The sequence below is a fragment of the Rhincodon typus genome, chromosome 10, assembly GCF_021869965.1.
Source record: "Rhincodon typus isolate 14 chromosome 10, sRhiTyp1.1, whole genome shotgun sequence".
NCBI classification, from domain to species: domain Eukaryota; kingdom Metazoa; phylum Chordata; class Chondrichthyes; order Orectolobiformes; family Rhincodontidae; genus Rhincodon; species Rhincodon typus.
The window spans coordinates 77,500,014-77,523,782 of NC_063341.1; the positions used below are offsets into that span (position 1 = coordinate 77,500,014).

The window sequence follows — 23,769 nt, forward strand, 5'->3', positions numbered from 1 at the left end:
CTTCCTGTTCACGTACCCATCCAGATGCCTTGAAATCTTAAAAAGATGTAAGAGCAAGTTGATTAGCCGCTTAAAGAAGCACCTGGGTTTATAAAGAGAGGAATAGAAATATAAAGCCAAAGCTCCCTCCAAGCCATTCACCATTCTGACTTGGAACTATGTCCTGGAAGATTAATGTTCGAACTTTATAAATCACTGGTGAGGCCTCAGCTGGAATTATTGTGGACAGTACTGGGATTCACAATTTCTGAGCTACAGATGAATCCTCCTGGAATGCTTTACAGAGGATAAGGACCATCAATTTGGGTGGGAGGGGGAGGGGTGGGATTTGGACTGTTGTCCAGGAAACAGGAAAGTTACAGGAAACCTTTGAGATGATGAGGTTTCAATAGAGCATGTGATGAGAAATTAATCCCTTTGGTGAGTGGGTGAGTCATAGTTACCATTGACTTAAAATCATTGGGAAAGGATGCATGGAGAGATGAGGAGAAATGTTTCCACCCAGAGTTTAAGATCTTCAATGCACATTTTGAAAAGGTGCTGAAAGTATTCTGCTTTATTTTATCCATGAAGGCTTGTTTTTAGTTAAAAGAGGTTTTAAAAATAAATAATTAGAAAAATTAAGTCAGCTATACAATCAGATGGTGCTTAGAGCAATGAGTTTGAATAGGTATTTGGCAATTAACCTGCTCAGAGATTATCACACATTTCTGGAGCAGGTGAGACTTGAACCTTGGCCTCCTGGCTTAGAGGTACCGGGCACTACCACAACAGCACTTGCAATGAGTTTTAATAAGCTATCTCACAGCAGACACCTCTTTGTGAATTCCCAGTTTTGAGGCATGGGGGCAGAAGATAGAAGGTGAATACTCTCGCTTTTCCCAATGTCACTGTTGAAAAGGATGCCCTCTTTGTAGAGAGGCTAGTGGTCAAAGAAGAGCTTTTTCAGATTTAGTGCACAATGTGGTGCAGTACTTGGGAAACGGATAATAATGACCCATAAAGAACTAGATACTTGGCAAAATCCAACTACACAGGCATGAAGCCCACATGTTTCCTTATTTCGCTGCCCTTTGGAGTTTTCTTATCAATGGTTCCAATCTGACAGATTGCCCCAAGTCACTAATCGTACAATATTTTGTTTATTTTGCCTGTAAACCTAACTATGAGAAGGGGAAGGTCAGCAGTCTCACGGGAACTCCCCAATCTCACCTCCAATTTTCACATACCATCCCAATTCGGTGATATATACCGTCCCTTAGCCTTCATCACAATGGATCACAATCCTACAAAGTCCCATTTAACTGCACCATGTTGCTCCTTCAGCACATGGACTGTGGTGGTTCAAGAAAGCATCTCACCCACCACCTTCTCAAAGGGAACCAGGGGTGGGAGATGAATGTTGGCCTTGCTGGTGACACATGTCAAAGAAACAACTTTTTTTTAAAAAATCTACCAAAAATGAACAGGGTGAACATTTTGAGATTGTAAGAACTGCCAATGCTGGAGTCAGAGATAACACAGTGTGGAGCTGGAGGAGCACAGCAGGCCAGGCAGCATCAGAGGAACAAGAAAGCCGATGTTTTGGTTCGGGACCCTTCTTCAGAAAAGTCCTGACCCGAAACATCAGATTTCCTGCTCCTCTGATGCTGCCTGGCCTGCTGTGTTCCTCCAGCTCCACACGGTGTTACAGGTGAACATTTTGAACTGTGGTATGTGTTACAGATGTTTGAACTCAGATCCTATTGCAATTCAAATACCTGAAAATAAATAAATTCCATTTATATTGCATTTTTCAGAGCATCAGGGCATCCCAAAGTGCTGCAAAGCTATTTCTAAAGTATAGTCACTGTTGAAATGTAATATCAGAGGGTATATTTCTCCATGGAAAAACTTGAAACTTTTCTTCAAATACTCACCCAATGAAGCTGAATAAACGTCAATTACTTTTTGGTTATTACTGAGACAGAAAATCATCTGATCTGAACAGATTAATACAGTTTAATCTCAAGAAATTAAAATACATCATATACTTTATTTAATATGAAACAATCAATCATTATCCCACTGACACAAAATTGACTTTCAACAAATTACAATCCAGTCAGTTCTGACCCGTATTTCCATTTTCATAGCTCTATAGTTTTACAGTTTGATTTTTTTTAGAAAAAGGATGGGATTCATACAGACCATATTAACAAAGTGAATGAGATCTTATCTGTAACGACCAGATCAGACCAACAACCAGCAAGGGTTTGGAAGAGAACTTTTACATTGATGTGACCGAAACAAATGAGAATGTAAAGATGGCCGAGAAATTCCAAACTTTCAGACATACACTTTTATATGTAAAAGTACAGCAAATGCAAAGTGAAATAAGGTCAGATTGCAATTGGTAGCTATTGAACCTGCCTGAATCCCAAACACAATTGCATTTCCCAATAGGAGAGGCGTCGGATGTACCTATGCAGCACACATACAGCTTTCCAAGTGGCTACATTATAAAATTCTCACCCAGCTAAAAAAAAATACACTTGGTGACTGTCTTTCCACTTGAATGACACCAATTATGGTCAGTCAGGGGGAGTCATGGCATCAGTCATCAGTTTTATTAAATGGGTGATCATTTTGGCTGTGCACACTGGGCTCATTATTCCAACAGCTACAACATTCAGAATGACAAGAGACAGCGATGAGGTATTTATATTAGCAGTTGATCATCATTCTCAGAGCTGCAACGTCTGTGGAAAGAGGTTACATGTTAAAGGTGGTACATTTTAGCAAATCATATCCATAGCAAGGCATTAAAAACAACTTCACTTTCCTTACCAATAAGCTTCACCAATACTGCAGCCCTGAGACACAGAGTGTTGTGAAGTTGAGTAGAGTACTTGTGGATTGGAAGGAGGACATGAGAATTTGGTCCATGTAAAATGTTGGTGTTTGTTAAATGTTGGCATTTGCAAAATGCTATGGGGAAAGCAGTGTGTGGTCCTTTTAAAAGATGATGTGCTTTTTCTATGCCTACAGATTCAAAAAGGATGTCTGTAGGTTTTTCACCAAGAAGATGTTCCTGACAGAAGAATTTGTCGGAGAAGACACAGAACGTTCTAGAAGACATAACCTGGCTGTAATTTCGAAAGACTAAATTCTAATTTTTTTTCATTATTTAAATAAGTAGGACTTGTATTTATTGGAACAGCATACCATTATAATTTTATTTTATTTGGGAATAGTTAGTAGTTGGAAGGGTTTTTTTCGGTTTGTTGATAGTTTAGTTAGTTTGTTCACTGTTAGAGTTAGATAAATAAAGTCTTACTAGTTGGTTATAAAGAGAGTTTCAGGGGTTTATTTTTATTTAATCGCTCCTTTATAACAGATTGGGGCTATTTTAACAGATTATAGGGTGAGGCGCGCCTCTCTGGGTGTTTTGGTTTAAGTTATCAGAGGGGGCTCAACCTCTACTTTATAACAAGAGGGATCTTGATGCAAGATCATAGGAAATAGGAACAGGATTAGGCTGCTCAGTCTCTTGAGCCTGCTCCACTAATCAATAGGATCCTGGCTGATCCGACATTCCTCATGTCCTGCATTTCCCTGTAACCCTTGGTTCCCCGATTGATCAAGAATCTATCTATCTCAGCCTTAAATATACAAAAGGACTCTGCACCCACAGCTTTCTGTGGCATGAGTTCCAAAGATTGACAACCCTTGAGAGAAGAAATTTCTCCTCATTTCAGTCTTAAATTGGTGCCCCTTTATTCTGGGACTATGCCCTCTGGTCCAAGACTCTCCCAGGAGGGGAAACATTCTCTCAGCATTTACCCTGTCAAGCCCCTTAAGAATCCGATATGTTTCAATAAGATCACCTCTCATTCTTCTAAACTCCAGTAAATACAGTCCCAACCTGTTTAACCTTTGCTCATAAATCAATCCTTCCATATCAGGGGTCATCCTATAGTGAACCTTCTCTGAGTTAGCTCCAATGAAATGATATATTTTAAATAAAAAGACCAAAACTGCTTACAATGCTCCAGATGTGCTCTCATCAGCACCTTGTACAGCTGCAGTAAGCCTTCCCTACTCTTACACACCAACCCACTTGAAATAAGGGCCAACGTTCCATTAGCTTTCCTGATTATCTGCTGCACAATGTGTACTAGCTTTCTGTGCTTAGTGCACAAGTTCCCCCCAAGTTTCTCTGTGTTGCAGCTTTCTGCAGTTTTTCTCCATTTAAACAATATTCTGTTCTTTTGTTCACGCTTCCAAAATGAACAATTCTCATTTTCCCATATTATACTCCATTTTCCAAATATTGGCCCACTTACTTTCCCTATGAATATCTCTCTGTGAACTGTTTCTATCCCTCTCACAACCTGTCTTTCCACCTATTTTCATGTCATCTGCAAATTTGGCTACAATACATTCGCTTCCTTCCTACAAGTCATTAATAGATATCGTAAACAATTCGGGTCCCAGCACTGATCCCTATAGATCCCACAGGTCACAGTCCACAAGGTGTCCTCGTGTACGAATCAGAAACAGTTCGTATGCAAGTACAGCAGTTAATTCGGAAAGGTAATAGAATTTTCTGAAGAAGGGTCCAGACCCAAAATGTCAGCTTTCCTGCTCCTCTGATGCTGCCTGGCCTGCTGTGTTCATCCAGCTCCACACCTTATTATCTCAGACTCCAGTATCAGCAGTTGCTACTATCTCTAATAGAATGTTACTGGTCAATGCAAGCAGAATTGAATAGCAAAGCATTTTTAAGGGAAGTTATGCTTCAGTTATACTGGACACTGATGAGCCTGAATCTGGAGCAGTATGAACACCTTATTGGTCACCTTATTTAAGGAAGGATGTAAATGCATTGCAGGCAGTTGAGAGAAGGTTTATTGGACTAATTGCTGGAATGAGTTGGTTGTCTTCTCAGGACAGGTTAGGCTTGGAGCTGCTGGAGTTCAGTAGTGTAAGGGTTGACTTGTCTGAAACAAACAAGATCCTGAGGGGTCTTGACAGGGTGCATGTGGAGAGGGCGCTTCCTCTTGTGGGAGAATCTAGAACTAGAATCTAGACTTGTTTAAAAAGCAGGGGTCACCCATTTCAAACAGATTGGCCAAACATTTATCTCCCTGATGGTCAAGAGTTTTTGGAACTCTCCTCCTAAAAAGGTGGTCTAAGTAGAGAACTTCCATATTTTTAAGGCAGAATCAGCCATAGTTTCATTGAATAGCGGAGCAGGCTCAAGGAGCTGAATGGCCTACTCCTAACTCCTAACCCACTTTTTTATTCATTTGTGGGATGTGGGCGTCACTGCTGGCCAGCATTCTTTGTCTGTCCCTAATTGCCCCTTGAGAAGGTGGTGGTGAGCTGCCTTCATGAACCGCTGCAGTCCATGAGCTGTGAGTTGACCCACAATGCCCTTAGGGAGGGAGTTCCAGGATTGTTTGTACTTGTGTATGTGTGTCAAAACTTCCAAAAATTAAACTTGAAGATATCCACAAAAAGATTATATACAATAAAGTGTATATACAACAAAATGTGCCTCTGCCACACTCTCAGACAGTACATTCTAGAAACTAACCACTAACTACTTAATAGTCAAGTAGGTCAATTTTTTTGGAACCATAATTATAAACCAGTTTTGTCAGACAGCAGATGACTAAAGACCTCCTGGAGTGTTAATGGAAGTATGTTTATACTGGGGAATTTTATGACAGGAGAGAGAAACCATTATCCCACTTTTGCGTTTAGAACAATCATTGGGTGTTTATTTCTAAGCTAAAATTAGAGATGAGAAAGCTTTTATCCAGGTTGAAAAGGACCTGACCGGGACTAGAACTGAAGAAACAGTTCAGTCAATGCTATAGATTTGATAGGGAACGGAAATGTTTTAAACTGCATTGTATGTAAAGAGCTCGGGTTGGCTTATTTTATTTTCCTTTCTTTTGAATAACAAATTTCTTTTTATTATTAAAACCAAATCTGCAGTTTGGCATGCTTATATTTCAGTGAAAGACCACCATGCTAAATTGGAAAACAAAATATGATCTATTAAGCCAGATTTAACTTTGGAATCTGACTTGTCCATTGTTAATTTCAGCTGGGATCATAAATGGTGACATTCCACTGCAATCCTGAGCCTATGCTGCATTGTCTGATGTTTACTCTTGTAGATGGGACTTCAATCCAGATGCTCCCTGTCTCAGGTGAACATGAAAGATGTGAGAACCACTATTCAAAGAAGTCAGCATAGTGCCCTGGTCAATATTTATTCCTCAACCAACATCATTGAAACAGAATACAAGCTCAGTACCACAATATTGCTTGTGGGAGCTGACAATATGTAAGTTGACTGCTATATTTTCTACATTACAACCATGACTTTTTTGATTAATTCATGGGATGTGGATCTTACTGGCTCCACCATTTATTGGTATCATAGCAGATCCTCAACCATGCCCATTCCTACCCTCCTTCACCCTTTGACTCCCTTTAACTCCTTGTATGCAGTGTGTCTCCTAAAATGTTACAAGTAACTCTGTAAATGAATAATCCTTCAGCAAGATTTAACAGGTTACGTTCGTCAATTGATCTCACGTCTCCCTTGCCATTGCAGGTGCTCCATACTAATGCATTAGAACAGGCCATTCAGCCCAATGGGCCCAGGTTGATGTCTCCACACAGGCCTCCTCTTACCTCTCTTCCTCTAACCTATCAGCAAAACCTCTCACTCCCATCTCCTGCTTGTGCTTATCTCCCTTAAATGCATCTTAGCCATACCTTATGGTAGTGAGCTACAGGTTCTCACCACTATCTGGATAAGAGGTTCTCTTTCCTGAATTCACCATTGGGTTTCTTTTGTTGCTACCTGATCACGTGGTTACAGAAATGTACAGTAACAAAGAGGCCATTTCACCCATTGTGTCTGTCCTAACTCTTTGTTTAGGATATCCTTGACACTTTCCCATCACTTCCAAATGTTCTTAGTTTGAGTATACAAAGAATTCTATTTTGAAGTTTATTATTGTATCTGTTTCCATGGTCACAAGATTTCAATTTCAGATCGCTCCATTGAATTTAAATTCCACCAGCACTTGGGGCAGGATTTGAACTTAGGTCCCAACATAGTCTGCTGGATTCTGAGCCCAGTGAGGGACATTAGCTGTACACCACCACCACCACACTGAGTGTGGAACACAAACAGACCAGCCTGTCCAATTGTAGTGAGATGAAGCATCATGAAGGCCAGACCCACTCAAGAACAGCCATAATACCTTCTGGGGGGACAATAAACTAAATGGACTAAATCAGGAGGGAGGAAAATTCTGCAAATTCCTCTCATTAGGGGCTTCTTCATTAGTGTTGAAGTAGATGCCAGCCCTTGTGTGCAAGTCCAAACTAAAACCCATCTGGCTCACTGATGTCCTTTAGGGAAGGAAATCTGCCTTCCTTACCTGGCCTGGACTACATATGACTCCAAACCCACAGCAATGTAATTGGCTCTTAACTGCCCTCTGAGACAGCCGTAGCAATGCACTTAGTTCAAGGGTAATTAGGGATGGGCAACAAATGCTGGCCCTAGCAGCAATGCGCACATCCCATGACGAGATCAAGAAACAAACTGGAGTGTTAAATTCCAAGAATGGAAAATCTGGAATTTGAGTTTTAGTCAGCCTTAGTCAACTCATAGTGTATAAGACATATTCAATCTGAATACTGGCCAAAGCTCTCCCACTGATCGTCCCTCCTGACTGCTGTTAAAATGTTATATTCCACAAAGTGCCTGAAAACAGCTCATTAATAATACCCAAGTGATGAGACAACCATCAACATCTGCTAATTATAATCACTGTGTACAAGGCTGATCAACAGCCAGACCAGCATTAAAATGAATAACTCAATCAAAAAGTCAATTGGGATAATTGAGGAGACTAACAGCTCTCAACTCAAAAGCAAACTCAGTTTGTGGAGAGCCAGTGGACGTGGCTGAATTTGCAAAGACTGGATTTTTAAAGCTGATTCTGAAATCCAAACTGGACCAGCTCTGATCACATCCAAATAATTTCCGTTACTTCTCCTTCTCTGATCCATCTGGATCAGGACATTATTGAGCCATTCTGTATAACAGGCCATTCGCATTCACACATTTCCTTCAACTTTCAAACCTACCAGCTCAAGCTAATGCCCTAGTGGTATTATCACTAGATTGTTAATCCACAGGTAATGTGTTCAAATACCGCCATGGCAGATGGTAGAATTCGAATCCAATAAAAATCTAGAATTAAGAGTTAATGATGACCATGACTGTATTGTCTTTTATGGCAACATGGTGACGTGTTGAAATGGCAGGCAACCGGAAGCTCAGGGTTATTTTTGCAGACAGAACTTAAGTGCTCTGCAAAGCTTTCTCCCAGTCTGCGCATTGCCTCCTCAATGTAGAGGAGACCACAGGAGATTGCTTACGCCTTTCCCCCTTCTCCAACACCCCGAACCCCCGCCGCACCCATCGTCAGGGGAGGCGATGGCCCAGTGGTATTATCGCTGGACTGTTAATCCAGAGACCCAGATAATATTCTGGGGACCCACGTTTGAATCCCACCATTGCAGATGGTGGAATTTGAATGCAATAAATATCTGGAATTATGAGTCTTATGATGACCATGAATCCATTGTTGATTGTTGAGGGAAAAATCCATCTGGTTCACTAATGTCCTTTAGGGAAGGAAACTGCCATCCTTACCTGGTCTGGCCCATTTGCGACTCCAGACCCACAGAAATGTGGTTGACTCTGAATTGCCCTCTGGGCAATTAGGGATGGGCAATAAATGTTGCCTAGCCAGCAACGCCCCTCATCCCGTGAAAGAATAAAAAAAAATACACCAACCCCCTTCCCAGATTTTTCTTTCTTGGAATTTAACACTCTAGTTTATTTCTTGAGCTTGTCAAGGGATGTGGGCATCCCTGTTCAGGCCAGCATTTGTTGCCCATCCCTAATTACTCTTGAACTGATGCCTCGCTAGGGCTGTTTCAGATGGCAATTCTGAAGTGGGGTCACTGGACCCAAAACATTAACTCTGCTTTCTCTCCACAGATGCTGCCAGACCTGCAGAGTTTTTTCCAGCAATATCTAGTAGAACACACAAATTAGGTCCAGAGGTAGGCCATTCACCCCCTCAAGCCTACCTGCCCATTCAATAAGATCACATTTCATCTGATTGTGGCATCAGTTCCCACATACCCATCAACTCCCCCATTAGTTAAGAATCTATCTACCGTCACCTTAAAAATATTCAATCACACTGTCCCCAAATGTTCTCCACAGTGAAGACAGTTCCTCAGACTCTCAAACCTCTGGCAGAAAACAATTGTCATCTCCTTCTCCATGGAGACAGTCCTTGCTTTTGAGCCTAAGACTGAATGTTAAAACAGGCAGAAAAGGAAACTCAAAAGTCACCAGTGTTAGGTATTACTTCGAATGGTCTTCCTCCTGTTGGTAACCACAAGCTAAGGTAGCCCTGCTGCTGAAGCATTGGTGTGTAAAGCACCCTTTTGTCTCACTGTTACCTGCTCAGTTCAGGTGTCAGCGTGGAGACTCTCATGAAAACGTGGAGGTCTGTTTGTGGAAATCCATTCAGCTGAAATTTCTGTAACACAAAATCCAACAGGGAGGAGTTAGTAAAACAGACACTTGTCGCTCATATTTACACAGAACAAACAATCGTATGGGGTTGCAGAGGCTTTATAATATCCTTTAGAGAAGGTTTCATTACCCAGTCTGCACATGTAGAGCAGACATGTGACTTCAGACCCAAAACAGTGTAGTTAACCCTTATATTCCCGCTCTAAAAGCTCAGTGAGTCATGCATAGAATCCCAACAGTGTGGAAACAGGCCAATCAGCCCAACAAGTCCAGACTGCCCCTCCGAGGAGCATCCCACCCAAACCCAAACCCATCCCCCTACCCTTTGCCTGTAACCCTGCATTTTCCATGGTTAATCCAGCTAATTTACACACCCCTGGACACTACCGGCAATGGAGTATGGCCAATCCACCCTAACCTGCACATCTTTGGACTGTGGGAAGAAACCGGAGCACCCAGAGGAACCCCACGCAGACACGGGGAGAATGTGCAAACTCCACACAGACAGTCGCCCAAGGGTGGAATCGAACCCCGGTCCCTGGCGTTGTGAAGCAGCTGTGCCAATCGTTGAGCCACCGTGCCGCCCATGAACATAATAAATAGGAGCTGAAACAGATCATTTCAGTCTCAAGACTGTTTTGCTATCCAATAAGATCACGTCTGTTTATGTTCTGAAATGCTACATTCCCATTTAACCCCGACAATCTTTGGGTCCCTGTCTCACAAGATTCTCTGTCTTAAAAATATCTAGTGGGTCCACATCCCCTTCCTTCTGAAGCAGAGAGTTCCAAAGTGTCACAGCTCTCGGAGAGAAATGTCGCCTCATCTCAGACCGAAAAGAGTGACCTCTAAATTTTAACCAGTGCCTTTTAGTTCTGACTTATTCCGAAGAGGAAACATCTTTTCCACATTCACCTTGTCAAGGTTATTCAGGATCATATTCTGTTTAATCAAGTCACCCCTCACTCTTCCAAATTCTACCGGGTACAAGCCCAGACCATCCAATCTATCCTCGTCAATTGAAAAAGGATCTTTTGTTTCCTTTATTCATTCATGGGATGAGGGTGTCACTGGCTAGGCAACATTTACTGCCCATCCCTAATTTCTCAGAGGGCAGTTAAGAATCAACCACATTGCTGTGGGTCTGGAGTCACATGTAGGCCAGACCAGGTAAGGATAGCAGTTTCCTTTCCTAAAGGGCATTAGTGAACCAGGTGGGTTTTTCCAACAATCAACAATGGATTCACGGTCATCATTACATTCGTTATTCCAGATATTTTATTGAATTCAAATTCCACGATCTGCCATGGCGGGATTTGAACCCTAGTCCCCAGAACAATATCTGGGTCTCTGGATTAACAGTCCAGCAATAATACCACTAGGCCATCGCCTCCCTATCAAACTAAAGTAGACTGGATGTATGGCAGCAGAAACAATAAATGGCAAATGCAGTCTGTCATCTGGAAGGACAAGCGCAGCAGACATATGGGAAGACCACCTCCTGTAATTTCACCTCCATGCCACTCACCATCCTGACTTGGAAATATATTGCCGTTCCTTCTCGGTCTCTGGGTGAAAACCCTGAAATTCCCTCTCTAAGAACACTGTGGTCAACCCACAGCAGGTGCACTGCAGCGGTTCAAAAATGTAGCTGCCCACTACTTTCCCCAGGACAATTAAGAATTGGCAATAAATACTGCTCCACTGAGCAATGTCCATATCCCACAAATAAAAATAAAGGGGACAAACCAATAAAATGTGGAAATAATGAATTTGACAAATACCTGCATCTTGCATTCCTGAAAATGGAACGCCAGTTCAGACCAGTGCTGTCATTTCCAATTTTGACTGCTTTATTTTACTGGTTTCAGTGATCTGGAGAAGCTGGGATTATTGTCCCTACAGCAGAAAAGGAGATTTAGCAGAAGTGTTCAAAATCACAAAGATTCGTGACAGACTATAAAAGGAGAAAATGCTTTCAGTCTCAGGAGGTTCAGTGACAGAAAGACATAGACAATGGGCAAAAGATCCAAAGACAACAAGAAGAAAGAGCCATATGAGAACTGTTCTGATACAGTATCCTCAGCGAGACATAGAACATAAGGGCAGGAAGGTGATGTTGAAATTATTTAAGACATTTGTTAGACCTCAGTTGGAGTATTGTGTAGTGTTTGATGCCAAATTACACGAAACGTACGAATGCATTGGAGAGAGTGCAGAAGCAGTTTACAAGTTGGAACTGTTCTCCTTGGAGAGAAAAAGGCCAAGAGGAGATCTGATAGAGGTTTTCAAAATCATGAGCAGGCTGAATAGAGTAAATAGGGAGAAACCATTCCCACTCATAAATGGAACAAGAATGAGATGGCATGGATTTAAAGTGATGCACAAACAAAGCAAGGGTGATGTGAGAAAAAAACTTTTTCACTCAGTGGGTAGTTACCGTGTGGAATGCACTGATCGGGAATTTTTAAAAATTCACTCATGGTATGCAGGCGTCACTAGCTGGGCCAGTATTTATTACACGTTCCTAGTTGTCCCTGAGAAGGTAGGTGAGCTTCCTTCTTGAACCACTGCAGTCAACTTGCAGTAGGTAGACCCACAATGCCACCTGACTCCCCAAAGCCTGTCCACCATCTACAAGGCACAAGTCAGGAGTGTGATGGAATACTCCCCACTTGCCTGGATGGGTGCAGCTCCAGCATTCAAGAAGTTTGACACAATCCAGGACAAAGCAGCCCACTTGATTAGCACCACATCCATCATCGACGCTCAGTAGCAGCAGGGTACAGCATCCACAAGATGCACTGCAGAAATTCGCCAAAGATCCTTAGACATCACCTTCCAAACCCACGACCACTTCCATCTTCCATCACCTTCACCGGCACACCACCCTCTGCAAGTTCCCCTCCGAGCCACTCACCATCCTGACATAATTGGAACAATATCACTGTTCCTTCACTGTCACTGGATCAAAATCCTAGAACTCCCTCCTTAATGGTATTGTAGGTATAAATTACTTAATGTAGCAGTGTGAGGGATTTCTTCACCATCAATGTCTCAATGGTGATGTGGGAATAGGAAATAAATTCTGGACTTTGCAACTATGCACACATCACATGAAAAATTAAAACAAAACTTCTTTTACACAAAAAAGTCTATTGTTGAAAACCATCCAACTGTCAATTTGTTTAATCCTTACCTTAATAGTTTCATAAGTGTCTGTGATGAGGGCAATGAAGAGACTGAGTACCATGTAGATGAACAGGCTGATGAAGGAGTACAAGTAGATTCTGCTGAACAGCCAGAGCAAGTTACTTTTCTCTTGTATTTCAGCGAATGTTGCAAACATGTCATCGCCATTGATGAGTGAAAAAAGACATTCAGCAACAGTGCTTAGCCTTTCAAACTGGGAGGAGAGAGGAAAGAGCAAAGAGAGTGATTTGAACATAACTCACGTGGATCATAAATATTCAATTTAATGGATGGCTGGGTCATGGAGCTTGCATATATTAGCAGTCCTGCATCCTGTACACACAAATAATAGAATACAATTGGTCACATGGTGAACTGAAACCAAATCAGATCAGAGTATGTTACAAAGATAGACAGGCAGGGTTTGTATCCGTGTGAGTTTACAAAAGTAGGAGGCAATTCGAATGAAACATAAAAGATCCTGACGAGTCCTCAAATGTATTTGCCTTTTCACCCCATTCTTGTCATTGGGTACTTGCCTTTATTAACTGAGGCAGAGAGTTTAAGAGCAGGACAGTGATGCTATGACTGCATAAAATATTGGTTAAGCTACAGCTGGAGTATTACGTGCAGTTCTGGAATCCACATTATAGGAGGGATGTGATAGCACTGGACAGGGTGCTGAGGAGATTTACCAGGATGTTGCCTGAGCTGCAGAGTTTCAGTTATGGAGAGAAATTGGACAGACTGGAATTCTTTAGAGCAGAGGAGACTGACAGGGGACAGGATTGAGATGGAGAAAATGACGAGGAGCGCAGACAGGAATTAACTTTTCCCCTTGTTTGAATATCAATGGCTGGGTGGCAAAGGGGCAGGATGTTTAGTGGATAGGTGAGGAAAAGTTTTTTCACCCAGAGGGCAGTGGGAATTTGGATATATGGGAACACCACCACCACAAGCTCCCCTCCAAGCCAGTCACCATTCTTTGATATGGAAATATGTTGCTGATCCTTCACTGTTGCTGGGTCAAAATCCTGGAATTCCCTCCCTAATGACATTGAAGGTCAACCCACAGCACATGGACAGCATCGGTTCAAGAAGGCAGCTCACCCCCACCTTCTTAAGGGTAACTGCGGAGGGGTGATAAGGATTGACCCAGCCAGCAACTGTGCATCACGTGAATGAATTGAAAATAAACACAGAGAGGTCATAGAGTAGAAGTGGTTGAAATGCCCCCTCCCAATTCCACAACACGACAGGGAGACAAAACTGGGCACATGTAGACCTTTCAGAGTTTCCCTCCAGCATGTATCCCCATAGAGATATTCCATCTGGCAGATTTTTGCCCACTCACTTAAGCTATTGATTACCATCTGCAAACACCCCATGACTTCTACAGCACACCTTCCTGCCTATCTTCGCATCTTCTATGAATTTAGTGAGTGTGCGTCTCTTCTCTTTACCTATGTAATTGATATAAATTGTAAACATTTAATGTCTCACCACAGACCAAAGACCCGCTGCAGTGCTCCACACATCACATCCTGCCAATCATACAAGCATCCAAGTATAGATACTCCGTTTTCTACCAGCTAGCCAATCCTCTGTCCATGTAAATATGTTGGCCCCTACACCAAGGGTTTTATACTCCACAATCACTTTTGATGTGGCACTTTGTTCAATCCTCCTGGATATCTAGGTACAGTACATATACATGTTCCCCTTTATCCACAGCACATATTATTCTGCCAAAGAATTCTAATAAATTGGGTTAACATGATTTTCCTTTCCATGCTGACTCTTCCTGATTACCTTTACTGAATGCATTTCTATAACTTCCTTAAAGATCAATTTTAACATTTTCCCCATGGCTGATGTTTCTGTTTCCTATCCCCCACTCCCTTCTTAAGCAGCAGAGTTACATTTGTTATTGCCCAGACTGATGGTATCTTTCTTGAATCTAAGGAATGTTGTAAAATTAATACTAATGCTTCTGCTATCTCATTTCAATCTCTTTTGAGACTCTGGGATGTACGATGTTTGGACCTGGAGACCTGTCTGTCAGCCCACAGTCCTATATGTTTGCTCAGTACTACCTCCGTCATGATTGTAATTTTACTAAATTCTTCTCTCCCTCCTGACTTACAACTATTATTGATTTATTTTGTATCCTCTAACAGTGAAGGCAGAGCAAATTATTTGCCCATTTCATTGCAAATAACAATAACTAACTGTGTAAAACAAGGTTCTCTTCATCTCCTCTTTGGAGAAGATTCCGTTTCATCTGTGTCATCTTATGACCCACCCACCTGCCTGTCAAAGTGTAGCTTCCTGACCACCCCCGTCAAAACCTCTCATGGTTTTGAAAAACATCATCATAGCTCCCTTCTTTCCTGCAAGGAGAAAGGTTCTCTCATTGCTTCACTTTTTAAAATTCATTCAGGGGATGAGGGCATTGCTGCCTGGGCCAGCATTTATTGCCCATCCCCAATTGCCCAGAGGGCAGTTAAGATTCAACCACATTGCTGTGGGTCTGGAGTCACATGTAGGGCAGACCAGGTAAGGATGTCAGTTTCCTTTCCTGAAGGGGATCAGCGAACCAGATGGGTTTTTCCAACAATTGACAATGGATTCATGGTCATCATTAGACTCTTAATTCCAGATTTTTCACTGAATTCCAACTCCACCAGATGCCGTGGCGGGACTTGAACCCAAGTACCCAGAACATTAGCTAAGTTTCTGGATTAATAGTCTAGCGATAACACCACTAAGCCATTGTCTTCCCTTCCCTCCTACAGCTAGCCCAGTGGAAAAAGCTGAAACCATAGCATTCTGGAAATAAGCACCAACCCTCTCAGCCTGCGGAAGAGATTTTATATTCAATGTGTTATTATGTCAGCAGTAATTACCTTCGAATGATATGGTCCCAATACGATCCACCCACAGAACATATAGCCCAGGTAGATCATGCCAGCACAGCAACAGAAACGCAGTACCTTGGGCAAAGCTCCTTGCATTGTTAAAATGAGCACCTGTGAACAGGTAAAGCAGCATTAAACAGAGCATGCATCGCATATCTGGCTGGAAATTTCCAGAAAGTCATTGGGGTCCATTTTTTGTCACAGGTCAAGGTTTTGCATTCCCGGCTGGAATAGTGCAAAGGATTGGATCATTTTAAGAGTGAGTGAGTTATGGCCAAAACCGTTTACCACAATTTTTCGTTCAAGGTTCAACTCCTCAGATTAAGCCCCAAATCTCTCCAACATCGAAATGTCAAGATTCCATTGAACGAGCTTGTTTGAGAAACCTCTTCAAATCATGTTCAGCATCTGAGGTGTCTAGCCAGTAGTCCGCACTTTTTAAATGACTTTTCAAGTTAAAACCCTTAAATTAATTAAGGAATTGTTTTTATTTATTCATGGTATGTGAAAACAGATGTTGCTGGCTAGGCCAGCATTTATTGCCCATCCCTAATTGCCTAGAGGGCAGTTAAGTGTCAACCACATTGCTGTGGGTCTGGAGTCACATGCAGATGGGTAAGGATGGCAGATTTCTCTTCCCCAAAGGATATTAGTGATCCAGATGGGGTCTTGTTTAAAAAACATTCGATAATAGCTTCATGGTTGCTATCACTGAGTCTATATTCCAGATTTATTAATTGATTAGTGAATTGATTACTGAAATGCATCAGTGGCTACAGTGAGATTTTAACCCCTGTCGCTCAGCATTAACCTGGACTTCTGGATTACTCAGCCAGTAACAATACAACTACACCCCTACCGTTATTTATTCAGAATGAGACTGATGTACATCCATAAAACTGTATTTTGTTGGAGTTGATTTAGTAAGTGATTTTCAGGGAATTTAAATCAGCTCAATCATACAGTTGAGGAGTGGAATTATCTTCGGTGATATTTCCACAAACAGTTCCATTTAATAAAAGTGCACCAGATCCCTACCCCTAAATATACCGAGAAATATCTGCTGCTGGAGAAACAGAAGCCATGCCATTCGGTTATGGTGCATGAAGATTTTGAGAAGATTTGCAGCTCGTGTTGTGGATGAGGCTTCATTTTTTTTTTGGTAGTGTGTCCTGCTGATATCTCCCGAGTTGTGTAATTTCTTCAGGGTTGTTTTGGATCCAGTTCTCTAACTGTGGTGTTGGGTCTATTGCCATCTGTTGGTAGCCAGAAGGATCCAACACACCCCGCTTCTACGGACTCCCCAAGGTACACAAGCCAGGGGTCCCCCTCAGACCCACTGTCTCACTACCAGGCTCACCAACATATACACTAGCCAAAGAACTACAATGGAAACTGAGATACTTAATTGACAACATTACAGTCCATCCAATCCTCCCAAGAATTCCTCAACATCAAGGACACTAGGATAGAAGAGGACGAGATAATGATATCCTTCAATGTTGTAGCACTATTTACACCCTTAAACACCAACCTCGACAAAGAGACAATTGCCACACTGCTGGATGAATCAGGAAGGTACACACCCCACAACACCAACAGCATCAACAAAGTCAGCACCCTGAAACTGCTGGATCTGTGCCTCACAACCCCTTTGCCTTCAACAACTGTATATTCAAACAAATCAATGGAACACCAATGGGATCCCTAATATCAGGACTGATCGTAGAAGCGGTAATGCAAAGATTAGAATGGACAGTGCTCTCCACTATTCAAACCAAACTCTGGGTCCGCTATGTGGATGACACCTTCGTGATTATCAAACACACAAAACCAGAAGAAACCCACCGACACATAAACAACATCCTCAAAATTCACAAAGGAAGAAGAGAGCAATAACCGACTACCCTTCCTGGACGTAATAGAGGAACATAAGAACAACAGGGAAATCCAGACCAACGTATATAGAAAAGCCACCCATACGGATGAGATACTTAATTACTCCAGCAACCTCCCCAACAACTACAAACAGAGCTGCATCAGGACATTATTCAAATGAGCCACAACACACTGCAGCAACCCAGAATTGCGCAAAGCAGAACAGGAACGCTTATACAGAGTTTTTAAAAGGAATGGGATACCCAAAATTCACAATCAGCCATAACCTCCATGACAGACCACAACAAGACGATAGTACATGGCCAGACTCATTAGTCACCCTACCGTACATCAGATATATATCAGAGATGACCACAAGACTACTCAGACCCCTAGGTATCAGGGTAGCTTACAAACTAACAACCACCCTGCAACAGCTACTGATGAATGTAAAGGATCCCATATCCACAACCAATAAAACTAACGTATTATACAAAATACCATGCAAGGACTGTAAGAAACATTACACAGGCCAAACTGGAAGAAAACTGACAATAAGGATACATGAACACCAACTAGCCACCAATTCTCACTGGTCTCAATACACACGGACAAAGAAGGACACAAATTCGACTGGGACAACACATCCATCATAGCACGAGCCAAACAGAGACATGCCAGGGAATTTCTGGAGGCCTGGCATTCCAACCCGGAACTCCATCAACAAACACATTGTACTGGACTTGATATACAAACCAGAGAAACAGAACTAGAAATAATGCCAACCACCCCAGCAAACCGAGGCATATAAATAACAAGCGGGACAGAACACCGACGCTTCACCGGAGGCGCATTGACTATGTTACCTAGCAGGGTGACAAAATGTCTACAGCTGAACTTACCGGCTCGGCAAGCAAGTCTACAACCCCAAATGGTGCATGGTTCATGGAGATTTTCATGTTTGTGATAACACAAATTAATTTCAGTGCAAATGTGAAGCCAAGCCTAACTAATGCAATTTCCAGCATCTTCCCAATCAGGAACTCCAGCCCATTATTCCAAAGTGACACTTACATTATATTTCTGGAAATACCCCAGGTATCTGATGACTCCGACCCAGGCAAACAGGGTAGAGGTGCCCAAGAAAATACTACAGACATCGTATGTTGTAAGGTTCTGAAATCAAAAACATTGAGTGATTATCCACCTTAAAAATAGGAAACCTGATTTTGGCAGCAGAGAGAGATGTCCAGGGATACAGGAGGATAAACCATTAAAGGAACATTTAAAAAAAAAGCAAACTAATTTAAATTGCCACTGGGTGTACTTATTTCTGGGAGTAGAGAATCAAACGTTTGTTAAATTTGTGTAGGACTTAGTTAGGGAGAACTTGGAATATTTATTCATGTCTTGGCATCCTTACGGTGATAAATCCAGATGTACTCAAAGCCATTGCTCAGTTACCTAGTGCTCTGATTTCTGAATCAGAGTCCTGGGTTCAAGCCCCAAACCAGGGCTCGAACATTAAATCCAAGACTCCAACAGAGTACTGAGGAGCTGTTATCCGATTGGTATTTGAGGCAGTTTGCAATATGCAAATCAGCTACCAACATTTTGGCAGGGAAATTGAGTTTAAGAGCCGTGAGGTTATGCTGCAGCTCTACAAAACTCTGGTTAGACCACGCTTGGAATTTTGTTCTGAGAAGGGTCACCGGACCCGAAACGTTAACTCTGTTTTCGCCTTCACAGATGCTGCCAGACCTGCTGAGCTTTTCCAGCAACTTTGTTTTTGTTCTTGGAACATTGTGTTCAGTTCTGGTCATCTCATTATAGGAAAGATGTGGAAGCTTTATAGAGGGTGCACAGGAGATTTACCAGGATGCTGCCTGGACTGGGGGGCAGGTCTTATGAGGAAAGGTTGAGGGAGCTAGGGCTTTCTTCATTGGAGCGAAGAAGGACGAGAGGTGACTTGATAGAGATTTACAAAACGATGAGAGGCATAGATAGAGTGGATAGTCAAAGACTTTTTCCCAGGGTGGAAATGACTATTACGACGGGGCATAATTTTAAGGTGACTGGAGGAAGGTATAGGGGAGATGTCAGAGGTAGGTTCTTCACACAGAGAGAGGTGGGTGTGTGGAATGCGCTGCCAGCAGTGGGAGTGGACTCAGATACTTTAGAGACTTTTAAGCGACTCTTGGATAGGCACATGGAGGATAGTAAAATGTAGGGTATGCAGAGTAGATTGATCTTAGTAGGATAATAGGTCGGCACAACATCGTGGGCTGAAGGGCCTGTACTGTGCTGTACTGTTCTATGTTCTATGTTCTACTCCCTGAGAGTGCTGCTGGTAGTGAGTGCAGACCATCTCAGCTATCCTGTGGTTGCAAAAATGACGACTGTTAGAAGCGATTTTAGCAATTGGACACCATTCGCTGAACAACCTCAAATGCGCTCTCAGCTATACCAACAACCGCTTGAAGATAACAAAAACAGAAATTGCTGGAGGATCTCAGCAGGTCTCGCAGATTCTGTGGTGAGAAAACAGAGTTAACATTTCAGGTCCAGTGACCCATCTTCGGAATTCAAGTTCTGAATATTTTATTCATTCATGGGATGATGGTGTCACTAGCTAGGCAGCATTTATTGCCCATCCCTAATTGCCCAGAGGGCAGTTCAGAGTCAACCACATTGCTGTGGGTCTGGAGTCACATGTAGGCCAGACCAGGTAAGGATGGAATTTTCCTTCTCTAAAGGAGATTAGTGAACCAGATGGATTTTTCCCCCAACAATTTGACAATGGATTCACGGTCATCATTAGATTTGTTATTCCAGATATTTTATTGAATTCAAATTCCACCATCTGCTGTGGCAGGATTTGAACCTGGGTCCCCAGAATATTATCTGGGTCTCTGGATTAACAGTCCAGCAATAATACCACTAGGCCATCACCTGAGAATTGACCTCATTCAAACACACCAGATTCTTACAGGGACTTGACAGGGAAGATGTGGAGAGATTGTTTCTCCTCATGGAAGAGCATAGGACCAGAAGGAATAATCTCAGAATAAGAGCTCCCCCGTTTAATACAGAGTGAGGAGGAATTTCTTCTCTCAGAGGGGAGTGAATCAGGGGAATTCTTTACTACAGGGGGCTGTTAAGACTGTATCATTAAGTATATTCAAAGCTGAGATAGATAGATTTTAACGAGAAAGGGAATAGTGATTATGGATAAAAGGCAGACAAGTGGAGTTGTGGATTATTGGATCAACCATGATCTCATTGAATGAGACAGCAGGCTCAATTGGCTGAATGGCCTATTTCTGATCCTGTATCTTTCAGTCTCTATCTTTCATTGGAAAAGGTGCAGAGGAGATTTACCAGGATGTTGCCTGGTATGGAGGGAAGGTCTTATGAGGAAAGGCTGAGGGACTTGAGGCTGTTTTCGTTAGAGAGAAGGTTAAGAGATGACTTAAATCGAGACATACAAGATGATCAAAGGATTAGGTAGGGTGGACAGTGAGAGCCGTTTTCTTGGATGGTGATGGCTAGCACACGGGGACATAGCTTTAAATTGAGGGGTGATAGATATAGGACAGATGTCAGAGGTAGGTTCTTTACTCAGAGAGTAGTAAGGGTGTGGAATGCCCTGCCTGCAAAAGTAGTAGACTCGCCAACTTTAAGGGCATTTAAATGGTCATTGGATAAACATATGGATGATAATGGAATAGTGTAGGTTAGATGGGCTTCAGATTGGTTTCACAGGTCGGCACAACATCGAGGGCCGTAATGTTCTATGTTCTATGTCTCATAATATTCAGTTACCACATTAACGACAGCTAATTTTCAGTAGCCTCTTTAAACTGTTGATTAATATTTAAACTCACCATTCTCCTCCACTGAGATATGCTCTTTTGTACCATTCAACATTCAGCCAAGCATTTCTAATGACCTCACTTATAATCACAGATGTTGGGAAACGACAAAAAACTTCATTAGAACTGCAGCAATAGATGGACTTTCAAAGCTGTACCTGATGGCCTGTCAGTCAAAGCAATCCAGGACAGAGTGCTGTTTCCAACTCAAACTGACAACAATTTTCCATGTTTAAAGGACTGGGGATTTAAAAAACCTTCCAGTCATGATATTTAAACAGGTATTAGCCAAGTGTTAATGAGGATTGAGATGAGTGGGAGATAGTGAGGGAGGACTGAGGTGAGTGGAAGTGAGTGCAGGAGAGCGGGACAGCGAGGGAGAGCGGGACAGCGAGGGAGGACAGAGCGGAGTGACAGCAAGTGAGGGGAGTGCGATAAAGGATATGGAGAGGTGCAGGTTGAGTTTCAGGATTGACAACACATTTGTAAAGGTGACTCCCGCCCATGTAATGCCAGACACTCCTCGCGTCATACCTTGGCTGTGATCTCCATCTTCATGATAGAGCCTGTGACAGTGAGGAGATCACTGATAATGATCAGGATGTACCAACCATTCAGGAACTCCAACTGATCTGATAAACACACTCTCTGACTGTATCTCCTCTGGAAGAACGTGACAAATCTCTGCAACAACAATGATAAAAGTCACTGCCAGATTACACAGTTGTTTTTCACATTACATCTGGAATTTACAAAGTAGAGTCTGTACAATCTGCGTCCCAGTCAATATTAATCCCTCAATCAGCATCAAACTAATTCATACATCACAGAAACAGACCCTGTGGCCCAACTTGTCCATGCTGAGCAAATTTCCCAAACTTAAACTAGTCCCATTTGCCTGTGTTTGGCCCACATCCTTCTAAACCTTGCCTATTTGTGTACCTGTCCAGATGTTGTAATTGTACCAGCCTCTACTACTTCCCATGGCAGCTCATTCCATACACACACCACCCTCTGTGTGAAAAAGTTGCTCCTCAGGTTCCTTTTACATCTTTCCCCTCTCACCTTAAACCTATGCCGTCTAGTTTTGGACTCCCCTGCTAAAAGATCATTTCACCCTCTCCATGCCCCTCATGATTTTATAAAACTCTATAAGGTCACCCCTCAGCCTCCAACACTCCAGGGAAAATTGCCCCAGCCTATTCATTCTCTCCCTATAGCTCAAACCTTCTCTCCCAGTAACATCCTTGTAATTTTTTCTTGTAACATTTCCATTTTAACAACATCCTTCCTATAACAAGGCAACAAGAATTGTACACGGTACTCCAAATGTGGCTTTACCAATGTCTTGGATAGCTGTAACATTACATCGCAATTCCTGTACTCATTGTTCTAACTAACAAAGGCAAGCATACCAAATGCCTTCTTCACCACCCTGCCTACCTGTGACACCACTTTTAAAGAACTGTGTACCTGCGTTCCTAGGTCTCTCTATTCAACTCCCCAGGTCCCTACCGTTAACTGAGTCAGAAGTCACATGACACCAGGTTATAGTCCAACAGATTTACTTGAAATCACAAGCTTTTGGAGCGCTGCTCCTTCATCAGATAACCTGACAAAGCAGCAGCGCTACAAAAGCTTGTGATTTCAAATAAGCCTGTTGGACTATAACCTGGTGTCGTGTGACTTCTGACATTTTACACCCCAGTCCAACACCAGCACCTTCACATCATGACTACCATTAACTCTGGCAGTCCTGCAATGGCTGCTTGTAGGAGTTTTCTGTGATCGCCTTAGCTGCTGTATTTCATACACTACAAGTAAATTTCAAAAACACATTCTATTGCTGTGAAGTATTGCGGGTGGTCTGCGAACTATTAGATGCTGTAGTGAAGGTGTTGGTGATGACTCAAAGGGTTGAATGGCCTGATCTGCTGTTACAGTCAGCGTTCTCTCGTTGACCGGGCACAGACCTCGTGGTGGCATTGCCCAGGGATTCCTGCTGCCAACTGTTGACTCAGAGATAGGAGGAACTGCAGATGCTGGAGAATCTGAGATAACAAGGTGTAGAGCTGGATGAACACAGCAGGCCAAGCAGCATCAGAGGAACAGGAAGGCTGACGTTTCGGGCCTAGACCCTTCTTCCGAAATGTGACTTCAGATTTCTGAAGAAGGGTCTAGGCCTGAAACGTCAGCCTTCCTGCTCCTCTGAGGCTGCTTGGCCTGCTGTGTTCATCCAGCTCTACACCTTGTTATCTCG

At 42.5% G+C, this 23,769-nt stretch overlaps 1 protein-coding gene across 1 annotated transcript in view; it reads right to left on the reverse strand.

Moving 5' to 3' along the window:
* Nucleotides 1-2,015: 2,015 nt before the first annotated feature.
* LOC109922647 (mucolipin-2-like) overlaps nucleotides 2,016-23,769 on the reverse strand; it is a 67,125-nt gene continuing 45,371 nt past the window's right edge. The window contains exons 10-15 of the mRNA XM_048602378.1: nucleotides 22,044-22,193; nucleotides 18,709-18,810; nucleotides 15,745-15,867; nucleotides 12,843-13,049; nucleotides 9,568-9,647; nucleotides 2,016-2,741 (exon numbers count right to left, since the gene is read on the reverse strand). Of these exons, the coding sequence (XP_048458335.1) occupies nucleotides 2,702-2,741; nucleotides 9,568-9,647; nucleotides 12,843-13,049; nucleotides 15,745-15,867; nucleotides 18,709-18,810; nucleotides 22,044-22,193 (702 nt within the window). The 3' untranslated portion in view covers nucleotides 2,016-2,701. The remainder of the gene's footprint in view (nucleotides 2,742-9,567; nucleotides 9,648-12,842; nucleotides 13,050-15,744; nucleotides 15,868-18,708; nucleotides 18,811-22,043; nucleotides 22,194-23,769) is intronic.